The 24,852-nt window shown below is 37.0% G+C and overlaps 15 protein-coding genes across 15 annotated transcripts; 7 read left to right on the top strand and 8 right to left on the bottom strand.

The window, feature by feature from the left end:
* Nucleotides 1-207: 207 nt before the first annotated feature.
* SPOG_00011 (alpha-amylase) lies at nt 208-2,242 on the bottom strand (the record flags this gene model as incomplete). Its single annotated transcript, XM_013167518.1, has 2 exons — nt 208-1,964; nt 2,239-2,242. The coding sequence occupies 2 exons, from the start codon at nt 2,240-2,242 to the stop codon at nt 208-210; spliced, it is 1,761 nt and encodes a 586-aa protein (XP_013022972.1).
* A 65-nt stretch (nt 2,243-2,307) lies between these two features.
* SPOG_00012 (uncharacterized protein) lies at nt 2,308-2,562 on the bottom strand (the record flags this gene model as incomplete). Its single annotated transcript, XM_013167519.1, has 1 exon — nt 2,308-2,562. One exon carries the CDS (start codon nt 2,560-2,562, stop codon nt 2,308-2,310), a length of 255 nt encoding a protein of 84 aa, XP_013022973.1.
* A 1,183-nt stretch (nt 2,563-3,745) lies between these two features.
* On the top strand, nt 3,746-7,744 carry SPOG_00013 (endoplasmic reticulum membrane protein). Its single transcript, XM_013167520.1, has 2 exons — nt 3,746-4,483; nt 4,540-7,744. The coding sequence occupies exons 1-2, from the start codon at nt 4,058-4,060 to the stop codon at nt 4,753-4,755; spliced, it is 642 nt and encodes a 213-aa protein (XP_013022974.1). The 5' UTR covers nt 3,746-4,057; the 3' UTR covers nt 4,756-7,744.
* Nucleotides 5,499-7,234, bottom strand: SPOG_00014 (catalase). Its single transcript, XM_013167521.1, has one exon. The coding sequence runs from the start codon at nt 7,078-7,080 to the stop codon at nt 5,527-5,529; it is 1,554 nt and encodes a 517-aa protein (XP_013022975.1). The 5' UTR covers nt 7,081-7,234; the 3' UTR covers nt 5,499-5,526.
* A 309-nt stretch (nt 7,745-8,053) lies between the features above and the next one.
* SPOG_00015 (membrane transporter) lies at nt 8,054-10,191 on the top strand. The gene has a single exon (XM_013167522.1). It carries the CDS (start codon nt 8,085-8,087, stop codon nt 9,600-9,602), a length of 1,518 nt encoding a protein of 505 aa, XP_013022976.1. The 5' UTR covers nt 8,054-8,084; the 3' UTR covers nt 9,603-10,191.
* Nucleotides 10,191-15,270, bottom strand: SPOG_00016 (uncharacterized protein). Its single transcript, XM_013167523.1, has one exon. The coding sequence runs from the start codon at nt 11,384-11,386 to the stop codon at nt 10,364-10,366; it is 1,023 nt and encodes a 340-aa protein (XP_013022977.1). The 5' UTR covers nt 11,387-15,270; the 3' UTR covers nt 10,191-10,363.
* SPOG_00017 (thioredoxin peroxidase) lies at nt 12,344-13,129 on the top strand. Its single transcript, XM_013167524.1, has one exon. The coding sequence runs from the start codon at nt 12,441-12,443 to the stop codon at nt 12,909-12,911; it is 471 nt and encodes a 156-aa protein (XP_013022978.1). The 5' UTR covers nt 12,344-12,440; the 3' UTR covers nt 12,912-13,129.
* On the top strand, nt 13,463-14,307 carry SPOG_00018 (uncharacterized protein). Its single transcript, XM_013167525.1, has one exon. The coding sequence runs from the start codon at nt 13,655-13,657 to the stop codon at nt 13,898-13,900; it is 246 nt and encodes an 81-aa protein (XP_013022979.1). The 5' UTR covers nt 13,463-13,654; the 3' UTR covers nt 13,901-14,307.
* Nucleotides 14,312-16,069, top strand: SPOG_00019 (orotidine 5'-phosphate decarboxylase Ura4). The gene has a single exon (XM_013167526.1). It carries the CDS (start codon nt 14,478-14,480, stop codon nt 15,270-15,272), a length of 795 nt encoding a protein of 264 aa, XP_013022980.1. The 5' UTR covers nt 14,312-14,477; the 3' UTR covers nt 15,273-16,069.
* SPOG_00020 (uncharacterized protein) lies at nt 15,311-16,159 on the bottom strand. The gene is made up of 3 exons (XM_013167527.1): nt 16,039-16,159; nt 15,835-15,967; nt 15,311-15,780 (listed from the first exon to the last, which is right to left on the bottom strand). The coding sequence occupies exons 1-3, from the start codon at nt 16,042-16,044 to the stop codon at nt 15,719-15,721; spliced, it is 201 nt and encodes a 66-aa protein (XP_013022981.1). The 5' UTR covers nt 16,045-16,159; the 3' UTR covers nt 15,311-15,718.
* Nucleotides 16,160-16,621: 462 nt separating this feature from the next.
* SPOG_00021 (alpha-1,2-mannosyltransferase Alg11) lies at nt 16,622-19,036 on the bottom strand. The gene has a single exon (XM_013167528.1). The coding sequence runs from the start codon at nt 18,710-18,712 to the stop codon at nt 17,297-17,299; it is 1,416 nt and encodes a 471-aa protein (XP_013022982.1). The 5' UTR covers nt 18,713-19,036; the 3' UTR covers nt 16,622-17,296.
* Nucleotides 19,037-19,359: 323 nt separating this feature from the next.
* On the bottom strand, nt 19,360-19,991 carry SPOG_00022 (60S ribosomal protein L9; the record flags this gene model as incomplete). Its single annotated transcript, XM_013167529.1, has 1 exon — nt 19,360-19,991. The coding sequence occupies exon 1, from the start codon at nt 19,927-19,929 to the stop codon at nt 19,360-19,362; it is 570 nt and encodes a 189-aa protein (XP_013022983.1). The 5' UTR covers nt 19,930-19,991.
* A 60-nt stretch (nt 19,992-20,051) lies between these two features.
* SPOG_00023 (60S ribosomal protein L35) lies at nt 20,052-20,819 on the top strand. The gene is made up of 2 exons (XM_013167530.1): nt 20,052-20,273; nt 20,504-20,819. Exons 1-2 carry the CDS (start codon nt 20,137-20,139, stop codon nt 20,733-20,735), a joined length of 369 nt encoding a protein of 122 aa, XP_013022984.1. The 5' UTR covers nt 20,052-20,136; the 3' UTR covers nt 20,736-20,819.
* A 104-nt stretch (nt 20,820-20,923) lies between these two features.
* On the top strand, nt 20,924-24,079 carry SPOG_00024 (UCS-domain-containing protein Rng3). Its single transcript, XM_013167531.1, has one exon. The coding sequence runs from the start codon at nt 21,011-21,013 to the stop codon at nt 23,231-23,233; it is 2,223 nt and encodes a 740-aa protein (XP_013022985.1). The 5' UTR covers nt 20,924-21,010; the 3' UTR covers nt 23,234-24,079.
* Nucleotides 22,281-24,026, bottom strand: SPOG_00025 (uncharacterized protein; the record flags this gene model as incomplete). Its single annotated transcript, XM_013167532.1, has 2 exons — nt 22,281-23,994; nt 24,020-24,026. 2 exons carry the CDS (start codon nt 24,024-24,026, stop codon nt 23,471-23,473), a joined length of 531 nt encoding a protein of 176 aa, XP_013022986.1. The 3' UTR covers nt 22,281-23,470.
* Nucleotides 24,080-24,852: the final 773 nt, after the last annotated feature.

Raw genomic sequence — 24,852 nt, forward strand, 5'->3', positions numbered from 1 at the left:
AAATACCCCAGTTTCTGGAGTCGAGGTCGGTTTACTATTATATTCTTCTTACTGAAGGTGACAATACAAAATACAGAAAATGTACAACACTTAAGAATCAACTACAAGTTCTTATATCTATCTTCATCAAGATTAATATTAACATCTGAGACCCATAGGATACGGTATAATATAACTTCGTTTATGCTAATAGAAATCCAAAATAAATTAGATCAACAAAACAACGGCTAACAAGCAGGTGAAGGCCATCATGCAAGACAAAGGTTTAGTACTAGAACCCTTAGACTCATTGGATCCACTATCTTTGCTTGTAGAATAAGCAGTGCTTGCTACATCGCTAGTATAGGTCGAAGAGCCGCTCGTATAGGTGCTGTGATGCGTATTAACAGAAGAAAAAGTACTTGGAGGAGCAGAAGAGGAACTGGAAGAACCAGTAAATGAAAGTGACCCGGGATATGAAGACGTCGGATATGATGCAGAAGAAGAATAGTAGCTCGTAGGAGTCCCTATAAAGTTTTCAAATGAACTCAAGCTAGCCTCTGGATAATAAACTTGAGGCATGCCAGTGGTTACTGTAACGTGTAATGTACCCGAAGAACCTACGGTAGTTGTTGTATTGCTCAAAACTTCGCGAACCTTGGTTCCTTCCTTGAATTTAGAAGCGACATCGTAAGCAACTTTGTCAGTATTCGACTCGTAATTTGTATAGACACCGAGAACATCACCCTTTTGAACAAATGCATAACGTAAGTCGTAATCAAGAAATTCGTGGTTCGTAGTCGTCCATTTATCGTTGTCGTGCATAGCTTGCTTACGCAGAGCGATGGTTGAACGAATTAATTGATAAATAGGTGAGTTCTTATTGTAACCGTAATTCCACAAAGCTTCACGATTATCCGAGGTACCAGGACCACCAGTCAGGTGTTGCTCTTGTCCATAATATATTATAGGAATGCCAGTATGAAGTAAGAGAAACACAATGGCTCCTTTATTTTGCGAGGCATCATCTGTAATATAAGGGTAACGGGGCAAATCATGGTTTTCCAAAAAGTTGGCTACTATGGACATATCTTGACCGGAACAAGCCTCCTGAAACTGAGTATCAATTTCATGAAGATACTGGAATGCAGCACCAGTATTGTTGAAAGCAAATTCGATGCCTTGTCGAATTGGATAACTAGTAATGCTATCAATTTGATTACGAACAGAGCAGGAAATATTAGGGTTGTACGAAAACATCTCACCAACGGAAAAAACACCAGCAGCCTTGAGATAATCCGGAAAGAAGTTGGGGTTCATTTGCTTGATAGCGTCCACTCGGATACCATCGATACCATAACGTTGAACGACATCGTGAACATGCTCGTTCAAATATTTAGAAACTACATCGGACTCGAGATCTAAGTCTGCAAGTATGATTTCATTATCACCACTCCAGCAATCTTGGATATCAGAATCATTTGTGCTAGCATAATCAATCCAGCAAAAGGGGTGAAAGTATTCAGATGAATTGAAAGGATGAAGATGAGAGTAAGTAATATTATCAGGGGGTCCGGGAATGGCCATTGAGTTGGCAAGGGCATCGAACATAACCCACATATCACGATTATGCATATCGTTAATAAGATCAATTAAATCGTCTTCGGAACCCCAATGCTCATTTATACGAGTAAAATCACTGTTCCAGTATCCGTGATAAGCCTCACCGTCTTCTCCATATGTTCCTTCAACGTTTTCATCAATAGGAGACATCCAAATAGCGTTAAAGCCCATTTCCTGAATATAATCTAGCTTAGATTGGATGCCTTTCCAAGTACCACCGCAGTACTTGCTAGAACCCTTTTCACACTCAGGGTTTGAAGTATCGTTGACGGCAAACCGATCCGTCAAAACTTGATAGATGACGCGGTCTCGCCATTCTTCACTGGATTTTGCCCATCCTTGGTGTAGCTTACTGAGCACACCTAAAGCAAGTAATGAAATCTGCAATAATCCCATTATAAAAATGATTATAAACACAGACGGAAATGCACAAGAGAATGAATGATTTCAAAATGAATGGATATACAATAAACGAGAATCAAAACTATGCAATGCTATAATAAAAAAAGGAATGCGAATGCAAAAACAAAAAAAAAAAAAGAAGAAACGATGCAAAGAAGGAAAAGAAATGCAAAATACTAAAAAGAACTGTTCGCTGAAAATATGAGAGTATCAAAAAAAATCAACAAAAAGAACCCATGTATCTTTAAAAAGGAAAATAACAAAAAGAAAGTAGGACAATTTTTTAGCGTCCCAAGGACAAAATCAGCCGGTGTTCCGTACAGTGCAGTAAAATGTGCCGGTTGAGTGAAGAACAAAGTCACGCTCCAAAGAGAAAAAGCTTTCTTTTATAGGCTTCGGGAATAATTTAATCTCGTTGACAGTGGGTAAAAAGAGGCTTGTATGTTTACATAAGCGTAAACAAGATGACACAATCCAGAACTTTAAAGCAAGCAAAGGAAGAACTACACTCGCCCGGATCATTGGGTTCGTATAAACCGGACTATTGCCGGGTCTCATTGATTATTAGTACCCGGAATGATCTTCGTAAGTGTAGTTTAGGTAAAGGTAGGAAGATATTAGAAAGAAATGATTGAGTGAGAAACAAGCGTAATCTCTTCTGATAATTCAAAAATTTGCATGTTTAACATGTTGAGTAAGAGAAAATGATGAACAAGAATAACAGTCGGAAAAAACTCAGTACTACGCAACGGCATTTTCCCTATTTCCATAGCGACGTTATATCCTCGGAAAATTGATACTAACCGAATAGCCTGCCATATCAGAAAGAAGAACAACGGGTCATAGAAATCCAATAATATTGAGCATATCGTTCGTTGAATGCATAAAGTTAATTAGAATGTAAACAAGAACCTCACGTTACGCCTAGCAGCTATTGAACATTCCCGAAGTAGATTCTCCTTAGGCTAGTAAAACATATCCATAGTGTATTACGGTTTCTTTTGAGATACAAAAGGTTTTAGGTGATGATGCTGAAGCTTAATCTTGATTCCATATGGTCAAACTTGCGTTGACAGTAATGTTTTGTTTCACCGAGTACTTAACTTGACTAGTACATATAATATAATACAGAAGAAGCAAGAAACATTCGGACTTAAAACCCTTTTGGAGAACAAAGAAACGAAATAGCAAAGGCCACTAAAAATTATTACGCAATTCCTAAAAGTTTCGCTAAAAGGTTAGGACCGAGGCTTGTAATGCAGTATTTGACTTGCAGACAAGTATCCTAGAAGCGTTTTGTATCCCTATTTTAACTGGAAGACTTAATAAACAACAGAAATCAATTCGTGAAAATGAATACCAAATTAGACTACCAAAGGTTTTAAAAAAAAATAAAGTATGACTGGTTTTTTCTTTCAATTAGAGGTTTCTGTTCAAGGTGGTGTTCTAATATGCTCCTCGATTTTTTTCGAACAAGAAATTTAACCTTAGAGAGTTTGTTCGTCGATTGCTCTGGATTGTGTAGCTGCTTTATTAGACTTTAGTAGTTTTAGTAGCTTATTTTATTAGTGTTTCAGCCATAGATCTATGCAAAATGGGTTCATTTTTGTTTTTATTTGATGCAGACAAACATAACATTCGGTCCACCAAAATTTAAACTGTTGAAAACTAGCGAAACAGAAAGTAAATTATACTTATATATATATATAATGTTCGTATGTATTATACCCACCTCAAAATCTCGTAAACCATTTTTTTTGAATACCGACGTTACACGAAAGCTTGGATAGCAAAATTACAGTCGTTGTGCTTTTTAAATAAAAAACAAAGAAAAAAAAAACAACATTGTCCTTCGTTTATGCTGATGAAAATGTTTGGTGACCTGGAATTACACGTGTGACAGAGGTTCTCTCTGCCACAATAGATAATCAATATCCCAAAGTTTTCCTTTTGTTTGAACATTGATGAATTTTTGTTTTAATTATTGGAAAGTCAATTGAAACGAATTGATTTAATACACTACAGACAGTCAACGACTGGAATAGTCAATCCTATGGTGACATATAAGCTTACTGACCAGCAAAAGGGAGAATTACAAGCGCAAGATTCGGTCATTGAGGGGAACGAGCTAAAAGAATGCCTTTTAAAACTTAAAAAAGTAAAAAAAGATATTGATTTTAAGCCATTTCTACGAGGGATACAATTGTCGTCAATTAGTACGCCTCTTCCAAATGATTCCGTTGCTCGACAGAAGGAATTGATGAAAAAGGAATTAGATGATCTAAGAGAAAAGAATCTATATGACGGAATTCAGCTATTGCCATCTATGGCGGGTGTATCCTTCGATAGTCAGCTTCAGGAAAAAGCGGAAAACAAGAAAATAAAGAATCAATTAAGTGCCATAATCAACATTCTTTTCACAGTGATAGGAAGTGCTTTTGCAGTTTGGTGCTGTACCTCTTCTTTTGAAGTCGAAAAGGTAATATGCGTGGTTTCTTTGTGCAATGTTCAACTTGAATACTAACTGTTTCATAGAGAGTCGCTATGTGCGGCATTTCTTCGATTTTAGTTTTAATCGCTGATACATTTCTTTACACTCGGTTTCTCTCTTTACCACCAGTGCAACCGTCACCGAATACCAAAGGTGAAGTCGTCTATTCCTGGAGTACCAACGATCCACTCTCTCAAGATGATCAGATTTTGTCTTTTACGAAGAGTCCTGATTCTATTAAAGAAAAAAAGAATAATTAATTCTTATCCCCATTTTCCTACGTTAAAAACGAATGCGAAGTTTACCTCGTGCCAGAATTTAAACAATCAGACTTTCTAGAGCACAAACCCCGTCAAACAAGATTATGGATTATGGTTAAATTACAGGCTTTCTATTGAAAGATGAAATGGTCTTTTGATTTTCTTATAAATACATATATGATTGAACTTCCAGTAAGCCGGTTGTTTTGAATTCGCTTTCCAAAAACGCTGTTCTTTTTTTTATGGTGATCAATGGTAATTCTTATTAACGTTTACTATGCTCTGAAAGATTTGGCATTTAGCGTTCTGGTTGAAAAGGACCTTTGTGATTCTCAAGTGTTTTAAGTCAAATAGATGATCAAGTATAGAACTATGCTAAAAACATATATCCAACGGACATCGATTTGAGTAAAAACACTGGGTGAAAGCAATTTAGGATTGTTCAAAGTGTTACGTTCTGTTTCTTATGCTTTTTTTGGAAACAGCTTAACCTTTGTTGGGAAAATTAATAGCTTGATATTTTCGAAACGAGTGAGGCTGAAGTTATTTTTGGAAGTTATATTGTCATTTTTAAAATCGCATTTCTCGCTAAATTAATTGTAACCACAGCTTGGGTCATTTCATCGACTAATGTGATTTGAATAAGAAACAATACGAATGCAATGTCATCAAAGGTTTCTACAAGACGTGAAGGTTTATAATGAATTAAGCTCATTGATTAATAACTAGATTCGTTATTTGTCATTAATATCGTAACTGTTCGTATCATATTTAATTTGCTGGTTCGAACATGTGTTTATTGCCTTCATTTATAACTTTATTTTCGGTTGCAGCAAGCTTTTCGGCAGCTTTTTCAGTAGACTCCTTGATTCGAGCTCCCAATTCAGGATCTACTTTTTCAAATACCTTATACTGTCTTTGACGTACTACGGGAATTGCTTTGGACAAATGCAAAGCAACGTTTTTGACAAAATTGTCTTGTTGTCCCGGTTGCTTTCCTAGTACCTTCTCCCAGAATGCTCTAGGTTGCTCAAAATCGACGTCGGTAATTTCATCCATGTGGTAAGTGACTTCACCAACCCATTTTTCATGCTTCTCATTGGGCTCATGATACTCTTTTGCTAAGGGCTGTAATGAAGAAGGATAGTTTGGCATGCTGCCTTGGTTGTCAGTGACATTCATGGGACCATCACGAGAATAATTAAAAACGGGGCATCTAGCACTGTTCACAGGAATTTGCTCAAAGTTGGCACCTAAGCGATGGCGATGTGTATCGGGATAACTGAAAGTACGAACTTGCAAGACAGGGTCAGGAGAAACTTCAACACCTGGTAGCATATGAGAGGGAGAGAAAGCAGCTTGCTCAATTTCAGCGAAAAAGTTTTGAGGGTTTTGATTCAAAGTGAAACGACCGACTTCTTGCATAGGAACATCTTTGTGGGGCCAAACCTTGGTAAGGTCAAAGGAGTTATATCTGAATTTCTCGGCTTCTTCGGGTGTTAATACCTGCACGTAAAGAGTCCAGCTAGGATAGTCGCCGCGATCGATTGCTTCGAAGAGATCCTGACGTGCAAATTCTTGATTTAATCCAATCATATCAGTAGCCTCCTCATGAGTCATACCTTTTGTTCCCTGGTCGGAAAGGAAGTGCCATTTGCAGTAGTGAAACTCACCTTTATCGTTGACAAATTTGTAAGTATGGCTAGAAAAGCCATCCATAAATCGATAGCCATAGGGTGTACCACCGAGATCGGAAAAAAGAATCATGACCTGATGAATAGATTCTTCGTTTTGAGATAGATAATCCCAATAGGCGGTGTTGTCTCGTAGGGACGTTTGAGGATTGCGTTTTTGTGAGTGGATAAACACAGGAAACTTGGCAGGATCTCGCAAGAAGAAAACAGGGGTATTATTTCCAACCATGTCGAAAATACCATCTTCCGCATAGAATTTCAGAGCGAATCCTCGCGGATCACGGAAAGTGTCGGGGCTACCTTGTTCACCACTAACTTGGGAAAATCTTGCTAGCATAGGAGTTTTCTTTCCTATTTTATTAAACATCTTCAATTTGGTGTATTTTGTTATATCCTTGGTGACCTCAAAAAGGCCAAAAGCACCGGAACCTTTTGCGTGCACGACGCGCTCTGGAATTCTTTCACGATCAAATTTCTGGTATACATCGATCAAATGAAAGTCTTGTAATAAGACAGGACCTCCCTTGCCAATACGAGCACTAGCTAGTGGATTGTAGATGGGACATCCTGTACTAGTTGTGTACACTGGCGGGCCTTCGCCTCCTACTAAATTCTTAACTTCTTCAAGCATCTCCGAATTGGATTGATACTAAAAATCTTGAATAATTTATCATGCGTGTTAACAGCCCATATATAAAGCACATAACCTCGTAAATTGGAGACGTAACTCTGAACTATTGTTTACATAATGTAAACAATTGGAATTGTAAGCGTCACGATTGGAAGATATGAAATCACAGACTATAAAAACGGTGGCGAGCGCATCTCAATTTATAATGAAATTTTTGCATTTTATTCTACATAGAGATATATAAATTAATACTTTTAACTAGATAAATTTAATTCTATCAATACATATTGGTCAGAAATAAAGAGTTATACAGGAAAAGACATGGCGAATGATTTGCATAGAACGATACTATGATTATTTACCAACATTACAAAGTCGCAATGCTACCTGTTTACACTATTTGGCCATCCAGTCTATAGTCTATTTACACGAAATATGTTCATTATAGCCATTGATTCCTGTGTTGTATATTAAGAGCGCTAAGGCAGGTCACTGCTGAAGCAAGCTTTCTTGCCTTACGAATGAAGCCCGAGAATATAAGCAATTCATAATGTTTATGTTATGAGTTTCAAATTTTTATACAGCATACAATATAAGGAAAGTATATACTTGTAATAACAATAATAATGATGATGATGAATAAAATCAGCCCTCACTACATTCCAATTTCAAAGTACATTTTTTGTTATTACGAAACTGTATGAGAATACTTTTATGTTTGTAAAATATCAAACTGATACCATTTCAGGAATCTTTCCACGATACAAACTATCTCTTCTTTTTTTTTTAATTTTTTTAATTTTTTAATTTTTTTTTTTTAAATCTGTGTTCATGATTCAATTGAATTTACAAATTTGAAATTTTGAAATTTTTTTATAACGACAAAGAAGGGAAAATAAATAAACGCGGGTAACATTCATCAAGTAACGATGTTATGATCAGAAATTTTCTTGCTCATTTTCACTTATGGAAAGCCAAAATATTAGCATAGACGAATAGATAAGATGTCTTTACCAGTGGAAAATCCAAACCAAAAAGATGGGACGTTTGGGATCAGTCGTCGAAGATCCAGAATTGAGCATCGCCCTACCGAATTCCTGAATGAATTGAGGCCCGAGATAGAGTCTATCAGAGAAGAATATGAATCGAATCATGATATAAAAGAGAAAAACGAATATTATATTTCTTCAAATGAGTTGGACAATAGTGGGGCTCCTAGTTTTGCTGATGTATCCAATGACTCAAAAATTGACAACGCAAATATGATTCCTCCTAAGCGGTCTATCGCTTTAATTTTGGTTAATAGTATCATGTCAGATATGTCTTTTGGCGTTGCTTTACCAACATCTCCGTCTTATACAGAAAAACTTGGGGGTACGGATGCATTCTCTGGTTTAGTGGTTGGGATTCCGACTCTTATTTCGTTATTGATGCTGTATCCAATGCTAAAACTTGCTACACCAAAGTCTGCAAAGGGATATACATTGTATTATCGACCAATGTTGGTCTCTGTCTTCGCTCATAGCATCGGACACTTATTGTATTGTATGGCAGATCAAGCAAATTGGCTTTATTTGATCCTTATTGGCCGTATGATGAATGGTATAGGTTTCACCATGTTTTTATATCACAAAAAGTACACAACAGATAAGTTACTTGTTGGACCCAATCGGCGAACGTTTCTTGCTACTTTAAACATCCTAGCTCAAACATTGGGTTTTATGGCAGGTCCATTTTTGGGTGGTATTTTAGCAAAAGGTACAAAAAATTTGGAAAATCGAGTTTGGAACCAATACACTGGTGGCTCATGGTTCATGATGTATATATGGATTATTTTTGGTGTTTTTTTGGTCATTTTTTACAAAGAAGTATACCCGCAAGATGATCGTACAGTTTTGGAAAAGCCTGTTGACGTTGAGGAAAACACTGGTCCATTGTCACTGAAACATATTTATTTACTGTCTTTTTTGGGACTAGCTGCTTTCGTGTCTTATTTTAACATTTCTGGCTATCAAACCAGTATACCCATTTACGCGAATAATCTCTACAATTATAATGCTTATCAATCTGGTAATTTTATTTCATTGGCAGCATTGGTAATTTCCCCGTTTGTCTTCTTGAGCACTTTTCTCTCTCGATGGTTAGAAGACCGACATATTATGCTAATTGGGTTTATGATTGGAATTATAGCTCTTGTTCTACATCTTGTTTTGGATGCTCTCCACAGAATACCTGTTCAAGCATACTTTGTGTTCTTTTCAATTATGATGTTTGGATTTAGCATAGGTTCAGCACCGCTAGTTTCATTAGCTTCCAAACAGATGAAGCCTAAATATCATGTTTTGAGCAGTGTACTTTTTCAAGTGGGATTGTCGCTTTCCAACACCGTAGGCGCAATCTGTGGTGGTGCTATATACAGTATGACGACGGTCGGTTTCATAGGTCTTTGTATCGGGTTATCTGTTGTTGCATTTTTACAATCTCTAACGTTGTGGAATTCTATGAAGCTGAAGTTGCATTAAGTATGACTCGTCATCTACGTGTTTGACAGAATATTGTGATTATCCTGTCCTTTATAAGCCTTTGGCTAATGTTGAGATATGGCTTAGGAAAAAGTTTTTGGAAGTAAAAAAATATTTACAAACATTTACTTGATGCATACATCATAGCACTATGGCTGTCGGGATATGACGCGATTGAAATGAAAGGGTTGTTTGTGATTTCGGGTTTGTACAATTTTCCAAGCTGAAGCAGTTAACGAAGGCTCTCTTGCCTAAGCGTTTTCTATTTCTAAACATGTGTCGTTGACGAAGTAGAATTATTATCATATCCATAGGAGGCCGCTAATTAAAATCATGTTACAATAAGGGACGTGAGCATAACACACGTATCATCTATCCTTCTTTTACATGTGAAGTCTTTAATCAGGCGATTCATGGTTGATGATTTATAGGTTCATGGAGCCTTAAAAAATAATGCAGAGGCCGCTAAACTTAGCAAAATTTATATACATGGGGTTCATTAGGATTTGGTTATGGTTTACAGGTTATATATAAAAAAAAATAAATAAAAGATACACTGTTTTTAGTTTTATATATTACATCTTCGTGCTTAAAAAATATGTAAGTTGACGGTTTTTGTAGTTTAGTAGAGACAAATAATACTGAACTATCATTGAAATTAGTCTGCGTGAGGTAAGTATATTAGCAAAATTATTAATTATGTGTAAATTTGGAAAAAAGAAGGATTGTGATGATCAAAAGCAAAATATCGCTGGTTCACTTCAAAGTTCCACGCTTTCTCGGTAAACAACATACTCATTTTGGAAGGGGTTCCAAATATAACAAGGAATGATGACTTCAATAAAATAGCGAATCAGCCACTGCACTAGACTGCCTTTGCTAACATATTCATAAAACGGAAGCATATCAATGATTAAACCATTAAAATCAAAAAGGAGAGGGACAATGGAGAAGATACTAATGCAGTAAGTCAGTGAACGGTTACAAACTTTCGCAGAGTATTCAGACTTAAAATTCGTTTGGATCCTTTCTTTATACAGCAAAAGAATGACGAATAACCAGATTATTCTGGAAGCAGACTCATTTAACCATTGATCAACTAATAGCAGAGGTTCATAATGATAATAATCACGACCTTCTAACATATATAGTCTAAGAAATATGCGAAAGAGAAATGGGAAAACCAATCCAGTACCGACACTGATAATGAATTTGGGTTGAACAGGTCGCCAAACCCCAAAACCAAAAGAGGCAAGAAAAAGGAGCAAACGATGCACAAACATGCGAAAGCTGATTTGAAGAAAACGATAAAGCTCTAATCTCCAACTTTCCGAAGAAAACAATGAGGGATTAATAGCCGTGCTAATAATGAGCAGCAATAATCCATATTGAATAGGTAGTACTTTCTCAGGTTGGGACGAGAGTGCGTAGATCCAGTAACCAGCTGATAGCAGAGAAATAACAGTAGTAACCAGTGGGGTATAGTTCTTGTTCGTCTTTGGGTCTTCTATTCTTTGAAATTCATATTTATACTTCGAAAAATGAATATCAATGTTTGAATCCAAGCTTGTCAATGACCTCGTTGCCACACAATAAAAGCCCGAATCGTTTATTCTGTAAGAACTAACGTTACCCGTCGACGTCGACACTATATCGTTAATAACAGAACTTCTGTTGCACTCGAATGGACCCGTCCACTCTTCTCGCTTATCCGATGGGAAGTAAACCGAAGTTATAAGTTCATCTGTCTCAGAGTGTAAATAATAAGAAAAAAGATTTTCCATGCTTTCTAAGGGACTTAAAGTACATTCCCGGTTCTTTACATTAAATAAACTTATGGCGACAGTTTATCATCACCCCAATAAAAAAAATTGGCATACAAAGGGTGCATTTGCACGTTCACCTTTTCACAGATTACTCTCGTATGAAACTCTTTTTGTTAGGGTCCTTGACAATGATAGATAATTGGGCATTGCTCACTGTAAGCAAGAAACAGAGTGAAAACAACCAAAATAGCCAGTTCCTAACTGACACTAGATAACTTTTCATTTTTCTACGTCCCTTGTTTCAGTAGTAGGTAGGAAACAGGAAAATAATAGAAACTTATAAGTGGGGTTCCTAATGTCAAATTGTAAAGTTTTCTAATTTGAATTCAATGTCTGTACAACAAATTTTAGAGCTTGGAGTCTTTCAACCATCCATCTTCATCTACTTTTCATTGCTTCGTCTGCTTCGTTGATATAATCATAAAATGACATATTCGCTTGGACGCAAAAAAATTCAGCGAATTGGAAAAGTCTTTTCCTTTACAATTTTATCCTTTACCATCTAGATTTTTGCTCTAGTTGACATGTTTCCAAGGGAGTGGAATCCCTCTGTCCTCATCAGTAAACCTTTGTTTATTTACGTTATGCAAGGGTTCGGTCTTTGTTTTTCTTTCAACGATATAAGAAAATATATTTGTTCCTTGAATGTAATCTCAACGCGAGTGGAACTAACGTCGTGATTCCTTTTACCGTCCTCAAAAACGGATGCGTTATTTCCTTGAAACCACCGAATCTCCGTCACCCTATCAGATCAATACTTGGTGAAAAATTTTGAATGAATCTAGTGGAAAAGCAGCCCATGCATCATCGATTGGTGAAAGGCATGAGCAATGGAGGAAGAAGAGCAGAGAACAAGCACGGCATTTTCCTAACTCGTTCGTTGATGCGATTTTACGTCACAGAAAAGAAACGTCAAGAATATCTTTTGAAGTCTTAAAAGGTATATAAGCAGACGACTAGCTATGTTTAATCAACACAATAAACATATTTGAACTTTTTTGAATTATAAATAATGGTCGCTGTCGGATTTTCTTTACCTAAAGTTACTCTCTGGGAAGACAAGCCCAACCAAAACGTTGAATTGCCTAGCCAAGGCAAGATTATCGTTGTCGGTGTCCCCGGCGCTTTCACTCCTCCTTGCTCTTCTCATGTCCCTGGCTACGTCGCCAACGAAAAGGCCTTTGAAGCTAAGGGCGTGGCCGGTATTTACATTGTTGCTGTCAATGACGTTTTCTGCACTGCTGCCTGGAAGAAGTCTTTTGAAGGCGGTGAACAAAGCAAGGTTCACTTCCTCGCTGACTGGAACGGTCAATTCACCAAGGCTTTCGATGCTACCTTTGACGCCAGCGGCCTTTTAGGACCTCTTCGCTCTAAGCGTTATGCCGCCGTTGTTGAGGATGGCAAGGTTACCAAATCTTTTGTTGAAGATGAGGTCACTAACGTTGGTGTCACTTCTGCTGACAATGTCCTCAAGTCTCTCTAAATCAAAACGTAAACAACAGAATTTACAAAGAAAAAGAGCATGAACAATACATTCAGGAACGAAACTAGATGCTCTCGTTGATGCATGGTAACACCGTGTCATGTCATGATGTATTGATGACGAATAGATGTAATGAATGAAAATTGTCTTAGTGTTTCCGATTAATATGATAGATCGTCGTGTAAGGTAATCGTAATATGATACTGTTTAGAAATCCATTTTCACTGTTAGTGGTGTTGGTTTATTGCTTTGTCTTTGATTTCGTAAGAGGAGATGGGGTTATTTAGCAGAAAAGATCCATTTGGGTTTAATCAAGTTGGGTTACAGCATAGTTTGTATCCACGAGAGCCGTTTCTTGTAAAAGGACCAAACCATCAGATCCTGCTTATTTCTCTTTGCTTTTAAGTTATTTTTTTTAATTTATGCCATTCAATTGAACAAGATGTTGAAAAACGTTGAAAGTGTTATACTTGTCCTTCACACAAGCCTTTCGCCTTTCTTTTGTCACTCCCCATTAAAGGCGACACACACACATTACTCATTCACACAGAGCATGTATGTTTCCATGTAACGAGTTTAATTGAAGTCAAATAGGATAGCCACTAATTCCATATTTTTATTTCTTTTATATGTGATTTCCTTTTGTAAGCTAATATCATCCAACTACCAAAAGAAAACGGATTGTTTTGGAATTTCTGATTTTCTCTAGAGTCCTTCCTGTTCTTGTCATTTCTTTGTTGTTTATGGATCTTTTACTCTGCATCATGAAAGTTTCCAAGGCATTGACGCTTACCTTTGCTGGTATCATAGCCGTGTCTTCTCTTGTCGTTGCTTTTTCCCCCTCCACAAGACCACCTCATTTAAAATCCTGGTCCAAGCGTCAATTGATTTTGTATTGTGAAAGAAATGGGTTAGAAACTTCCGGTTCTTATTTGGATTTACTTTCCCGTGTTGAGCAGCACCAAAAATCGCATACCGTTGCTGATTAAACAAATATAAAAACAAAAGACGCTTTATTAAATCTTCCTCTATATGGCTTCCTTCTTGTACGACACATGGATTGAGGAGACAAACGCCCAGTTCTTGCTGAGACAAAATGATTGTCGTCCCATCCACCCTTGTCGAAAAGCGAAAGGAAACTCGACATAACATCGTATCCGCTTTCTTGTCGGAAGCATGTGTGTATAATCTGCTTTTTACAAGACAGCTGGGTTGCTTGGCATGTCGAATGTTTTCTATCTTTATTCAGCATCTCCCTTCCTTCATCCGTGGGAGGATGGATTTAAACGTAAAGATACATGCCTTATTTTTCGTTTTTTTACTGTAGATGGAAAATTTGTCCTTCCATAGAATAGTAGTATGTTAAAATGAGATTTTCTATTGAACAGTAACCCAGTCTACCAAATCTTCAGTAGACGTTTCCTTTTTTGTATTTTTCACCTTAAAGATTTGATTTTTTTTCCTCCTTTTCTATGAATTCATTTTCTTCCTTTGCTTCCAATCTTGTGTACGATTTGATAATTCCAGCTACCCCAAAGAGAACACATTTTTGAAGACGTATGCAAAATGGACGCTAGACTCAATCATAAGTTTTCACAAAGAGCAAATGGGTTAAAGAACCCGCTTGCAAAGGCATTACTTGCTTTAATGGAGGAAAAACAGACGAATTTGTCCGTTGCCGTCGACTTGACAAATAAGGCTGACATCCTTGCTCTCGTAGATAAAATTGGTCCTTTTGTATGTGTCATCAAGACCCATGTGGATGTCATTGAAGATTTTGACCAAGATTTTATTCAACAATTAACTGCTCTTTCTGAGAAACATCGATTCTATATCTTTGAAGACCGTAAATTTGCCGATATTGGAAATACAGTCAAACTTCAGTACTCTTCTGGTGTTTACAAAATTGCTTCTTGGGCTCACATTACCAACTGTCATACCGTTCCTGGAGAAGGCATTGTTCAGGGTTTGAAAGAAGTTGGCTTACCTCTTGGTCGCGGTTTGCTCCTCTTGGCAGAAATGTCTTCCAAGGGGAGCTTGGCCACTGGATCCTACACTCAAACCACTTTAGAATGGGCAGAAAAGCATAATGATTTTTGCATCGGCTTCATTGCTGGTCGTCGTTTCCCCAACCTTCAGCATGACTTTATTACAATGTCTCCTGGTATTGGATTGGATGTAAAGGGCGATGGTTTGGGTCAACAATATCGTACACCTCATGAAGTTATAGTGAATTGTGGCAGCGATATTATCATTGTTGGCCGTGGAATTTATGGAGCTGGTCGGGACCCCGTGGTCGAAGCCCAACGTTACAAACAAGCAGGATGGAATGCCTATCAAGAACGTCTTAGTGGAAAGTAATGAATTTGGTTAGCTTCAACTTGATTCTATACTTGGATTGAGTCTCAAACATGGATGAAATTGGGTATTTTTCTATGGAACCATGAGATGTATAATAGTAATCTTTTTTTTGTTAAATGTCTATAGCTTTATTTCATATCACGATTGAAAGTTTGGAAATTTCAATGTAAAGAACTTACATGTACCTATTCGATGAAACTAGACAGAGGAAGTAATCCTCGTTCCTTCACCTTCTCAACCAATAGAGGGTATAACCTCGCAAAGTATGTTGAGAGCTCTTCCCATCTTGTTGCTAATCCATATCAGGTAGAATTTCAAGGAAAGTCAAGGTATTCAAGAAACAAGCGGAGACGAATAGAATCAAGAATTTATAAATGGGAATCTATTTTCATTGCCTAGAAAATAGTACATGATGAGTGCATAAAACGAACGTAAACTTTAAGTCTTTAGAAAAAAATTCGTAAGAGCGTCAAGAAGGCACCGCCGCACATAAGAACTAAAAAGAAAACTAAAATGAATTGGTTACTAGATGAAGCTTGAGCAAACTAGCGGAAACACATACGGGCTATATTACGGGGAACCATGCTGGGGGGATGCTTAGCAACGCTGTGGTCTTTTGAGTTTGTTTTTACGCGTCGAGTAACATTTTTTTGAAATTGAGCATTTGCACGACGCTGAGATGGAGTTTGAACGGCCTACGTTTATAATTAGTGAGAATTCATTTATGAAAAAGAAGGTCTAACAAAGGATAAGGAAAGGCACTTACAGGCATTATAGCAAATAAAAATATATTCAGATTCAGATTCTTCCTTTAGAAGACTCTTACAGATGTTCTCTTCAAAAAGGTCGTTGGTACCAATGGGCGTATTTTTTAAAACAAGGCGTCGCGTAAATGTAGAATAACGCAACAGAAGAAACGGTGGAAGTATACTATGATATCACTCTATAGATAAAATGTAAACAAAAAAGAATGGAATGCTGAATTTCTTCTGAAAATACTTTGTTTCTAGCTAGTTCGTTTCTATCAAATGTCTAAACAGCAAATAAACTTAAAATATGAACGACTCAAAACAGCTATGCTGCCAGCTTTGATTTGATTTCCTTTGCTCTTCACAAGTTTTCAAAGTAAACAGATGAAGTATTGGCAATACAGCCGCGCTATACATTCAAACCATCAATTCGGATAATAAAAATGTATGCTATATTTCTTACTAAAGAAGTTAAAAGAATTGTAAGAGAAGCGCATTCTCAAGCCTTTTGCTCGATAACACAGAACTTCGTGGGTTATTTTAAACTGATGATCTCTTCACCCTTTTCTAGTTGTTTCTATCTCGTTTACTTATACTCTACTTGTCAAAAATTCATTACTTGTATTCACTTCAAGTCTGTCGAAAAATAACACTACAGCTTTATAAATTTAATTTTATAGACTCTTTGCTTGCCCTAACTTTCACCTAGAATTCATTTTGGTAGCGTTGCAATTAGAAGGGAAAACCTATATTATAAATGTCATAATTTTAAGATTTATATTTTAACGGAAACCTCTTCAGTTTTTTTTTTTTTTTCGTGTTCTAAGTAAACCACAATCTAACTGTATAGTATTATCAAGAAATAAACTGGTCTCTTGTGTACACTTCCTTTTCGCACTATACATTACCGCTATACGCTTAGACCAAACAGACATATATGTTCCTTAACAAACAGTTAATTAGCACAAAAGAAATTAAGCCGGAGAGGCGCAAACAAAGAAAGCAAAAAAAGATAGATAGAAACAAAAAACGAAAGCACTTGGTCCGAAGAAAGGATCATGGCCAAGTGGTTAAGACAGTTAAAAGTATAAATAATTATTCATTATTAATGAGTGTCGCATATCCAAAACAATCAAAAGATCATCGGAAAGCTTATACACAGAAGAAAAGGCATAAAGCCCATTAGGATTAGATAAGAGAGCAAGATTTCAAAACGGCTTTAAATTATAGATAGTGTAAAACGTATACATGCCCCAAAGAAAAAACAACTGAAGCTTAATCTTTTGCATAAACCTCTCGTAAAAGCTTAGCAAATACGTCACCGAAATCACGCATAAACACATGTTCTCCAAATCGAGCACAAGCAGATCGTGCATTAACTCGCATCTCCTGTTGTTCTTGAGGACTAAGGGTCAAAGCTTTATGGTAAGCTTCTGCATATTCACCAATGGTAGTGGCATGAAATCCTGTGGGTTTTCCTATCCAAGGGATCACAATGTCAAACTTTGGTCCACCCGAGTTGTTAACAACAGGGATCAGACCAGCTGCCATGTATTCAACAACACCAATACCAAAATGTTCGTTCCACATATAGTTAACTCCTATCGAGCAGGTCCCGAGATACTCTACAACTTTAGGCCATGGAGCATCGACAATAAATTCAACCTTGTCCAATATCTTCAATTCTCCAGCAAGTTGTTTCAAAGATTCTACTAGCTTCATATCTATTTCGTTACGGACACTGCCAACGAGTAATAGCTTTGCAGGAGAATCAGGGTGTTTTCCTATATAAAGGGCAAAACTGTGAAGTAATTCTTTATGATTCTTCTCAGGTCGATACTGAGCAAGATAAAGTATGTTAGGTTCACGCGAACGAATAATATCAACCTTTTCAAGTTCTGAAGTATTGCAGGGTGGAAACACCACAGATAAGTTGATGTCCTTACCCCATAAGGAAGCAATATGATTTTGCGTCCAAGAAGAATTAGTCATTACGAAATCCGCATGACGACCTGCTTGACTATATATTTTAGCAAACCATCTCCAATAAGCACCCTTGACTTTACTAACAATGGAAACCTTCTTCAGAGACTTCAACATATCACTAGAAATTGTCGGATAATGAACGTAAGCACCAACAGGAATATTAAGAAATCCTTTAACGATTACAAAAGTAAAAGCGTAACCCATCGTATCAATGAAAATATCTGGAGCAAACCGGCAAATTGCTTCAAATCCCAAAATCATACTACCCACGGATTGTCCAAGCAAAGTAAAACGAGGCCAAACGGTTGGAGAAACAAGAAACCGAAGCTTTAAGGGAACAAAGATCACTTTTGAAGAATCCAAATCGATTTCGAATGTTGTTTTTACCCTCCGAAGCGCCTCTTCTGAAGAAACAGGGTCTCCAGTGTAGATAAGGGAAATGACATTAGGAAAATCTGTTTGGACAGACTTTACAGCCGTCCATAATACACGCTCTCCGCCTCCTCCGGCATTGCAATAAGGATGGAAAAATCCAACAGTACGAGCAAATTTAGGCACAACACCCAATTTTTCATATACGTCGGCTTTACGTTTTGCTACACGCTGCAGAAGATGTCGCCCTAGGGCATGACATACAAAACGACGAAGTTCTCGATGAACTGCCAACAGCGCAATTACACCAGCTATGCAAAGCGTGGACAACATATGTATAGCTACTAAAAGAGTTTATAAAATTTCAACAGGAAAGAAACAATAAACAAAGTAAACGATAAATAAGAGGGAAAACAAGGAAGAGAAGGAAGCCCAATCTAGGAGTTACCAAGCTGTTAGTAAGACTCGCGGGAGAATGACAACGAAATCTACCGGAAGAGCTATTGATATACAAAGCCTTTTCAGAATTTCTAGAAGTTCAAATTAAACCAGCTCCGATCCCTTTAAATGAATGATATATGAATAATCTATGAAAACGGTAGTTGCTAGAAGAAAACAACACAATACTAATATTACTTCTCACATAATATTAAAGAGGGACCTAAAGAAATAATAAGGGTTGAATATTCATTGAAAAAAAACCTTGACAATTGTAACTACGGTATATTTTGGGTGTATAAAACGCGCTTCTCAATATCGTTCTTCAAACTAGCCAGAAGCTGAGTTTGCCAGAATATAACACCAAAGAAAGCAACCCATGTGTAACGTTAAGTTGTCGAGAGCCTGAGTTTTCTCAGGAATTCGATGACTGACTTCCACCTTTGTTAATACTGAAGCTTATTTAATGAATTCTACAGATTTACCATGAAGACAATAGGCAGGATGCCAACAAAACCATTTTCATTCATTCTGTATTAAGTTTATTCCAACTCGGTAATGTTGCCGCGCTCAGAGACATAGATACCATCCAAGAACTTACGAATATCCTTGTTACGGACATTGCAGATTTGCTTGATGTTGGCAGCAGATTGTGAGACATTTTCCAAAGAGTTGCCCTCGATGATCAATTCATCCTTGACGTTAGCGGACATGGAAACGGTAACACCGGGCAAACACTTGATGACACGAGTAATACGTTCACCCAAGAAGTTACGGATCTCAACAACACCACCGTTTTCGGACAAGTTGATGTTGATGGGAAAGTGTGCGTAAACAAGACGCATCTTGTAGCGGAAGCCTTGTGTAACACCAACGATCATGTTATTGATGATGGAATGAACGGTACGGAGGCAAGCATTGTGCAAACGAGAACCGTGCCAGACAATAAATTTGATAACATTACCTTGCTTCTTGATCTCTAAGTCAATATGGCGCAAGCTCTGTTTCAAAACACCGCGAGGACCAGTCACAGTAACTGCGCGAGCTTTAATATCGACGCTAACTCCCTTAGGAATAGCTAAAGTTTCGTCCTTGTAAAGGTCGCGGCCCATCCTGTATTCTTTTGGATTTTTTTCGTATGCACGGCACTCAGCAAGTTCTAGTTTTGTTGTGGATTACTTACTCATGAAAAGCAGTCACGGGTGACTCAACCCTCGGTCTGTTTAGGGTAAGACCACGTGACTGCTTTTTTCCCTGAAAAAGTGGGTGCACAGTTCAGCGCACAACTAGTTTACTCTTGACCAACGACGAACGACGAGATGGCATTAAAGACCTTTGAACTTCGTAAGCAATCTCAAGAGAAATTGGGTGAGCAATTGCAAGAGCTCCGTCAAGAGCTCGCCTCTCTCCGCGTGCAAAAGATTGCCGGTGGTTCTGGTTCCAAGTTATCCAAGATGTAAGTTTGAAAAAGCCCGAAGAAATTAGGATTGGGAATGATTGAAAGCAATTTGTATACATAAACAAATTGCTTTTGTGTCTTGTACATTGAAGTCCTCTTGAAAATGAAACCGAGAAGATAGAAAGAAATCTTCATTCGGAAGTGAGTACGGGCACTCAATCGTGGCTACTTTTTCGTTTCGGGCTTATAAGTCTCCAGAACATATTTGATAACTAACCTCTTTGTAGCAAGACCACTCGTAAGGACATTGCTCGTATCTTGACTGTTATCAACCAATCCAACCGTCTTGCCGTTCGTGAGGCCTACAAGAACAAGAAGTACCTTCCTCTTGATCTTCGTCAAAAGAAGACTCGTGCTATCCGTCGCGCTCTTACTCCTTATGAGAAGAGCCGTAAGACCCTTAAGCAAGTCAAGAAGGATCGCTACTTCCCTCTCCGCAAGTACGCCCTCAAGGCTTAAATTGGTTAGGCTGATTAAAATAAAGTAATTGCTCCTGCATCCATTAAATTGTATACCTCTCTTTTAATAGTATTTTGTACAGTATTAGTAGTCTTTTCACTATCTTTGTAGAGCGATGCTGACTGGCAAGTACCTTTCAATTAGATCAGTTTTCCTTAGTTCATTTGTATATAAATATAACAAGTAACGCTAAAACATAGGCATCGTTTTCGTTCACCGTTTCCATTCCTCAGGTTGTTGATTCTTCCATACAAGGTGGTTTCTATTTGGTTTGAATGGCAACTCAAAGACAAATTCGGCTTTTGAAACAGCTACAAAATATTGATTCTTCCCGTTTAACAAGTACTACTGCACAATGTCTCATTGTTAAGCTGATCCTAGATTCACCTCTTGCAACGACAATTGCATTGTTAAATCCAGAACAAACAAGCTATGATGAATGGAGATATCTCTGTTCCTTGACTGACTGCTTTTCATGTGCTTTATGCTCACAAAAGTCTATTCCTTCTGAATTACATCCTATAGCACAAAAAGTTTTTGGCTCCACACTTCTTCCAAAGCTGACAATATGGGTCCAATACTATAGCTCTCAATTTGTATCGTATTGCAATTCTACAACCATTAATTTACACGATTTCCCTGTTGTATTTTTCTTCCAATCTCCTCTTGGTGTTCAGCTGTTTTTTCGAACCTGGGAAACAATTCAATATTCTTCCAAAGAATTACTTTTTTCCAAGTTTCTATCAGTATGCTCATTCTCTGCTGCATTTGAGCTTGCCCGGCTTTGCCAAAACTATGACAATCGTTCTCAGTTAGTACAGTTACTTTGTCATTCTTCCTCATTGAAAAGATTATTCCTCCTTTCAGAATTTTATGACCTTTTAAGCGCCATTATACTTCAAGAAAACCCAGAAGATCTTGTGTACGATCTTACGAAAGAATGTTTATTGTTGGCTAGAACACACGAGTTTGTCCGTCTTTCGCTCAAGAGAATGAACTCACTGTTCCTTTTATGTCTTCCGAGGCATCCAGAAATTATTAATAAAGATTTTTGTGTTGAATGGACTGAACTAGCTGAGAGACATAGTTGTCTAGAAGAGTGGCTTTATCTTCTAAATACAATTTGCAACTTCAAGTCATGCAGAGCAGTCATTCATAAAGACTGTGCTGATCTTTTAGAGGAACAAGTTCATTCAAGAACGGCTAAGATGGTTCGCATCAAACTGGCTATTCAATATGATCCTAAAAGTATAGTACCTCGAGTTCGAGATTTTCTCGAATGTGGTGTCTATGACTCGCTTCTTTTAGAAGTGCTGCGACTTACGTCTACTTTGGGCTCCGTGAAAAAATTGGTTATGGACTATTCGAACGTCTTAAAACAACTGATAGATGGCTTAAACATAAACTCATCCTTAACTGAGGTTAACTCTTCAGCTGTTATACTTTACAATCTTTGCAGATTTAAAGTCCAAAAAGCAGAAAATGAGCAAGAGTTGCAACGTTTGCGTACAATGGCTGAAGCAGATTCATCTTACACTGCTTCCCCCGAAGATGAGCAAGGACCAACTGAAAATAGAATACAAGTAATACTCCGTCTTCAGGTTTTACAAAAATTATATTCATTATCTCATACCCATCCCTCTTTGAATGAGTTTATTTCAAAAATTCTAGTACATATCGCGAGTGTCCAAAAAAATCGATCCGAACTTGTGCAATATGGTGCTATAAAGTTTTTAACTAAGCCTTATTTTACAGAAAGGTCAAATTTTAATGCAGGTCATGCTTTAGCAAAGATTCTCATCAGTACAGCGCCTCAAAGTGTATTTACTGGCTCTTTACCGTCTAATCGAGCAATTGATCCTATATCAAAAGTACTTCTTGTTAGTGAAGAAACGGACAACGAATATCCTATTTTATTAGCAAAATTTGAATCTTTATTGGCACTAACAAATTTAGCATCCATGGACGAAAATAGTCGCCAAGCTATTACTTTGAAATCATGGGCTGCCATCGACAACTTATTAATTAGTAACCATGAATTAATCCAAAGAGCAACTGTTGAACTTGTCAACAATCTGTCACTTTCTCCATATTGCTTAATTAAGTTCATTGGCGAAAACAGTTCAGGATCCGAAGCGACACGTCTGAAGATCCTCATGGCATTAAGTGATGCTGACGATGAAGCGACAAAGTTGGCAGCATGTGGGACTTTAGTGCAAATTAGTAGTTGCGAAGCTGGTTGTAAAGCTATAATGGACATTTATTCGAACTTTGAATTTGTTATTCGTATGCTGAAGGATGAAAACGTTGGTGTCCAACATCGTGCATTAGTTTGTATTTGCAATTTTGTTTTCTCTGATGATGAAGCAATCTTTGCAGCATTTCAAAAGACTCCTCGAGCCTTACTCGCAGTGAAAACATATAAGTCCGCTCAAAGAGAGCTAATGATGTTGAAGAAAGAAGCTCTTGCGAGGATTGAAAGCTTAGCAAAAACGTGAATGAAGGGAACAATAGAAAAAAAATCTAAAGACAACAGTAATGTAAAGTTAATGAATTTACATATATTAGATTCTTAATATAAATAATAGGACCCAAAACTTATGTTATCCGCATGGTGCAATGACTTGTAAGTTGCAGAATCAGGATATGCAAAAGAATAAAAAAAAAAAAAAAAAAAAAAAAAGAAATTGAACTGGTACCTTCTATGTCGGAAATCGAATCAATGCTTGGTTCTTTTACATTTGAATGGTCACTCGGCGGAACTTGGTTGGAATGTTGTTTGGCTTTAAATAATGTTTACGTCTCTCTTCGGGACGCTTCTCCCCGTGAAATAGCTCATCATGTTTTTGAAAATGTTCAATATCTTCAGGATGGTTCCAGTTTTCGTCAGGTTCGTCAAGTCCGGCAGGATGATACTTTTCCACATGATGCATTTCGAATTCTTCTTCTTCATCTCCATGATGTCCTGGGAAACCAAAATCAGTAAATTCTCCTCCTTGTTTACGAAAGTTCAAAAATTCGTCCAAAGTGACAATTCGATTTTGTGAAGCATCAACTTTTTTTAAAATATCTACCAAAATTTCATTTTTCTTGGAGAAAGGAACATCATCATTTTCAAAAACACCGTAAATATTAAGAATATCCCGATCAGTCCAGTATCCTTTGTTTGCTAAATCATGCAGACGAAAAAAGGATTCGTCTGTAAATTTATCGATATGATGCTCTTCTTTCATATGTTTTTCAATCCATCCAGCAAGCACTGTTTTTAAAAAAAGAATAAAAACGAAACATTTTGATAACTTTGCAATCATGTTGTTCGTCTTCAAATCAATTTTAATATATGCGTAGTGGGTAGTAGGTTACTTGATATTTCTTACGTTCGAAACAATATGTTGAGTAGTTACAGCCTTTTAAGAAGTATCCAGAAGAATGAAACAAAAAAAAAGATCAGAAATGAAAATGAACAAAAGAAAAGACAACAAAATTGGTATATCATTTCAAAGGGTTTATTCAGGATCAGCCATAGTACAGAACAGAGCCTAACTTTGCTTTTAATTTAAGACCTCTATTCTTCTTGTTTTTATTTTTTTTATTGTGCAACTTTCGGCTCACTACTTCATTTAATAAGCTTCATTTCAGCGTTTGCTTACATTGTTTGAACGCTAGGATGAAGTAAATAAACAAATCAAAGAGTAAAAAAACGAAGTTTCTGGTTTATGAAAAGGAAGTAAAGGAAGTTTTCAGGAATTTTTTTTATTCTTTTTTTTTTCTTTTGTCTCATTGCAAAGTCAACAACTTAATTTTCTTTCATCGTTCGTATCCTTTGTAAATATGCAATAGAAACCCCATTTCAGGCTCAGTTTTATATATCAGTAACATGTCTTATTACAATTGATATGATAATATACATATCAATTTCAAAAAACCATGTCTTCTTAGTTGTTTCAAGTAGAAAATACCTGTTTCTTTGTAGGATCACTTCAAAGTATGCGAGCGTGTCTTTAACGCTAACATTCAATTTTATAATTTCGTTTATTTCATGATTCTTTGATATGTTTCTTTTCAGCTCATCAAGAGTCCTTGTGGTAAACACTTGCCTGTACCCATTTAGTCCTTT

Source organism: Schizosaccharomyces cryophilus, assembly GCF_000004155.1.
Source record: "Schizosaccharomyces cryophilus OY26 unplaced genomic scaffold supercont4.3, whole genome shotgun sequence".
Taxonomy (NCBI): domain Eukaryota; kingdom Fungi; phylum Ascomycota; class Schizosaccharomycetes; order Schizosaccharomycetales; family Schizosaccharomycetaceae; genus Schizosaccharomyces; species Schizosaccharomyces cryophilus.

Bases quoted from the DNA above. Each gene is read 5' to 3' on its own strand.
- SPOG_00013 (XM_013167520.1), top strand. From the start codon at position 4,058: ATGGTGACATATAAGCTTACTGACCAGCAAAAGGGAGAATTACAAGCG. The intron at 4,484-4,539 runs GTAATATGCGTG...ACTGTTTCATAG, and splicing joins CTTCTTTTGAAGTCGAAAAG to AGAGTCGCTATGTGCGGCAT.
- SPOG_00014 (XM_013167521.1), bottom strand. From the start codon at position 7,080: ATGCTTGAAGAAGTTAAGAATTTAGTAGGAGGCGAAGGCCCGCCAGTG.
- SPOG_00015 (XM_013167522.1), top strand. From the start codon at position 8,085: ATGTCTTTACCAGTGGAAAATCCAAACCAAAAAGATGGGACGTTTGGG.
- SPOG_00016 (XM_013167523.1), bottom strand. From the start codon at position 11,386: ATGGAAAATCTTTTTTCTTATTATTTACACTCTGAGACAGATGAACTT.
- SPOG_00017 (XM_013167524.1), top strand. From the start codon at position 12,441: ATGGTCGCTGTCGGATTTTCTTTACCTAAAGTTACTCTCTGGGAAGAC.
- SPOG_00018 (XM_013167525.1), top strand. From the start codon at position 13,655: ATGGATCTTTTACTCTGCATCATGAAAGTTTCCAAGGCATTGACGCTT.
- SPOG_00019 (XM_013167526.1), top strand. From the start codon at position 14,478: ATGGACGCTAGACTCAATCATAAGTTTTCACAAAGAGCAAATGGGTTA.
- SPOG_00020 (XM_013167527.1), bottom strand. The intron at 15,781-15,834 runs GTATGTGTTTCC...AATTCATTTTAG, and splicing joins GGTTCCCCGTAATATAGCCC to TTTTCTTTTTAGTTCTTATG.
- SPOG_00021 (XM_013167528.1), bottom strand. From the start codon at position 18,712: ATGTTGTCCACGCTTTGCATAGCTGGTGTAATTGCGCTGTTGGCAGTT.
- SPOG_00023 (XM_013167530.1), top strand. From the start codon at position 20,137: ATGGCATTAAAGACCTTTGAACTTCGTAAGCAATCTCAAGAGAAATTG. The intron at 20,274-20,503 runs GTAAGTTTGAAA...ACCTCTTTGTAG, and splicing joins GGTTCCAAGTTATCCAAGAT to CAAGACCACTCGTAAGGACA.
- SPOG_00024 (XM_013167531.1), top strand. From the start codon at position 21,011: ATGGCAACTCAAAGACAAATTCGGCTTTTGAAACAGCTACAAAATATT.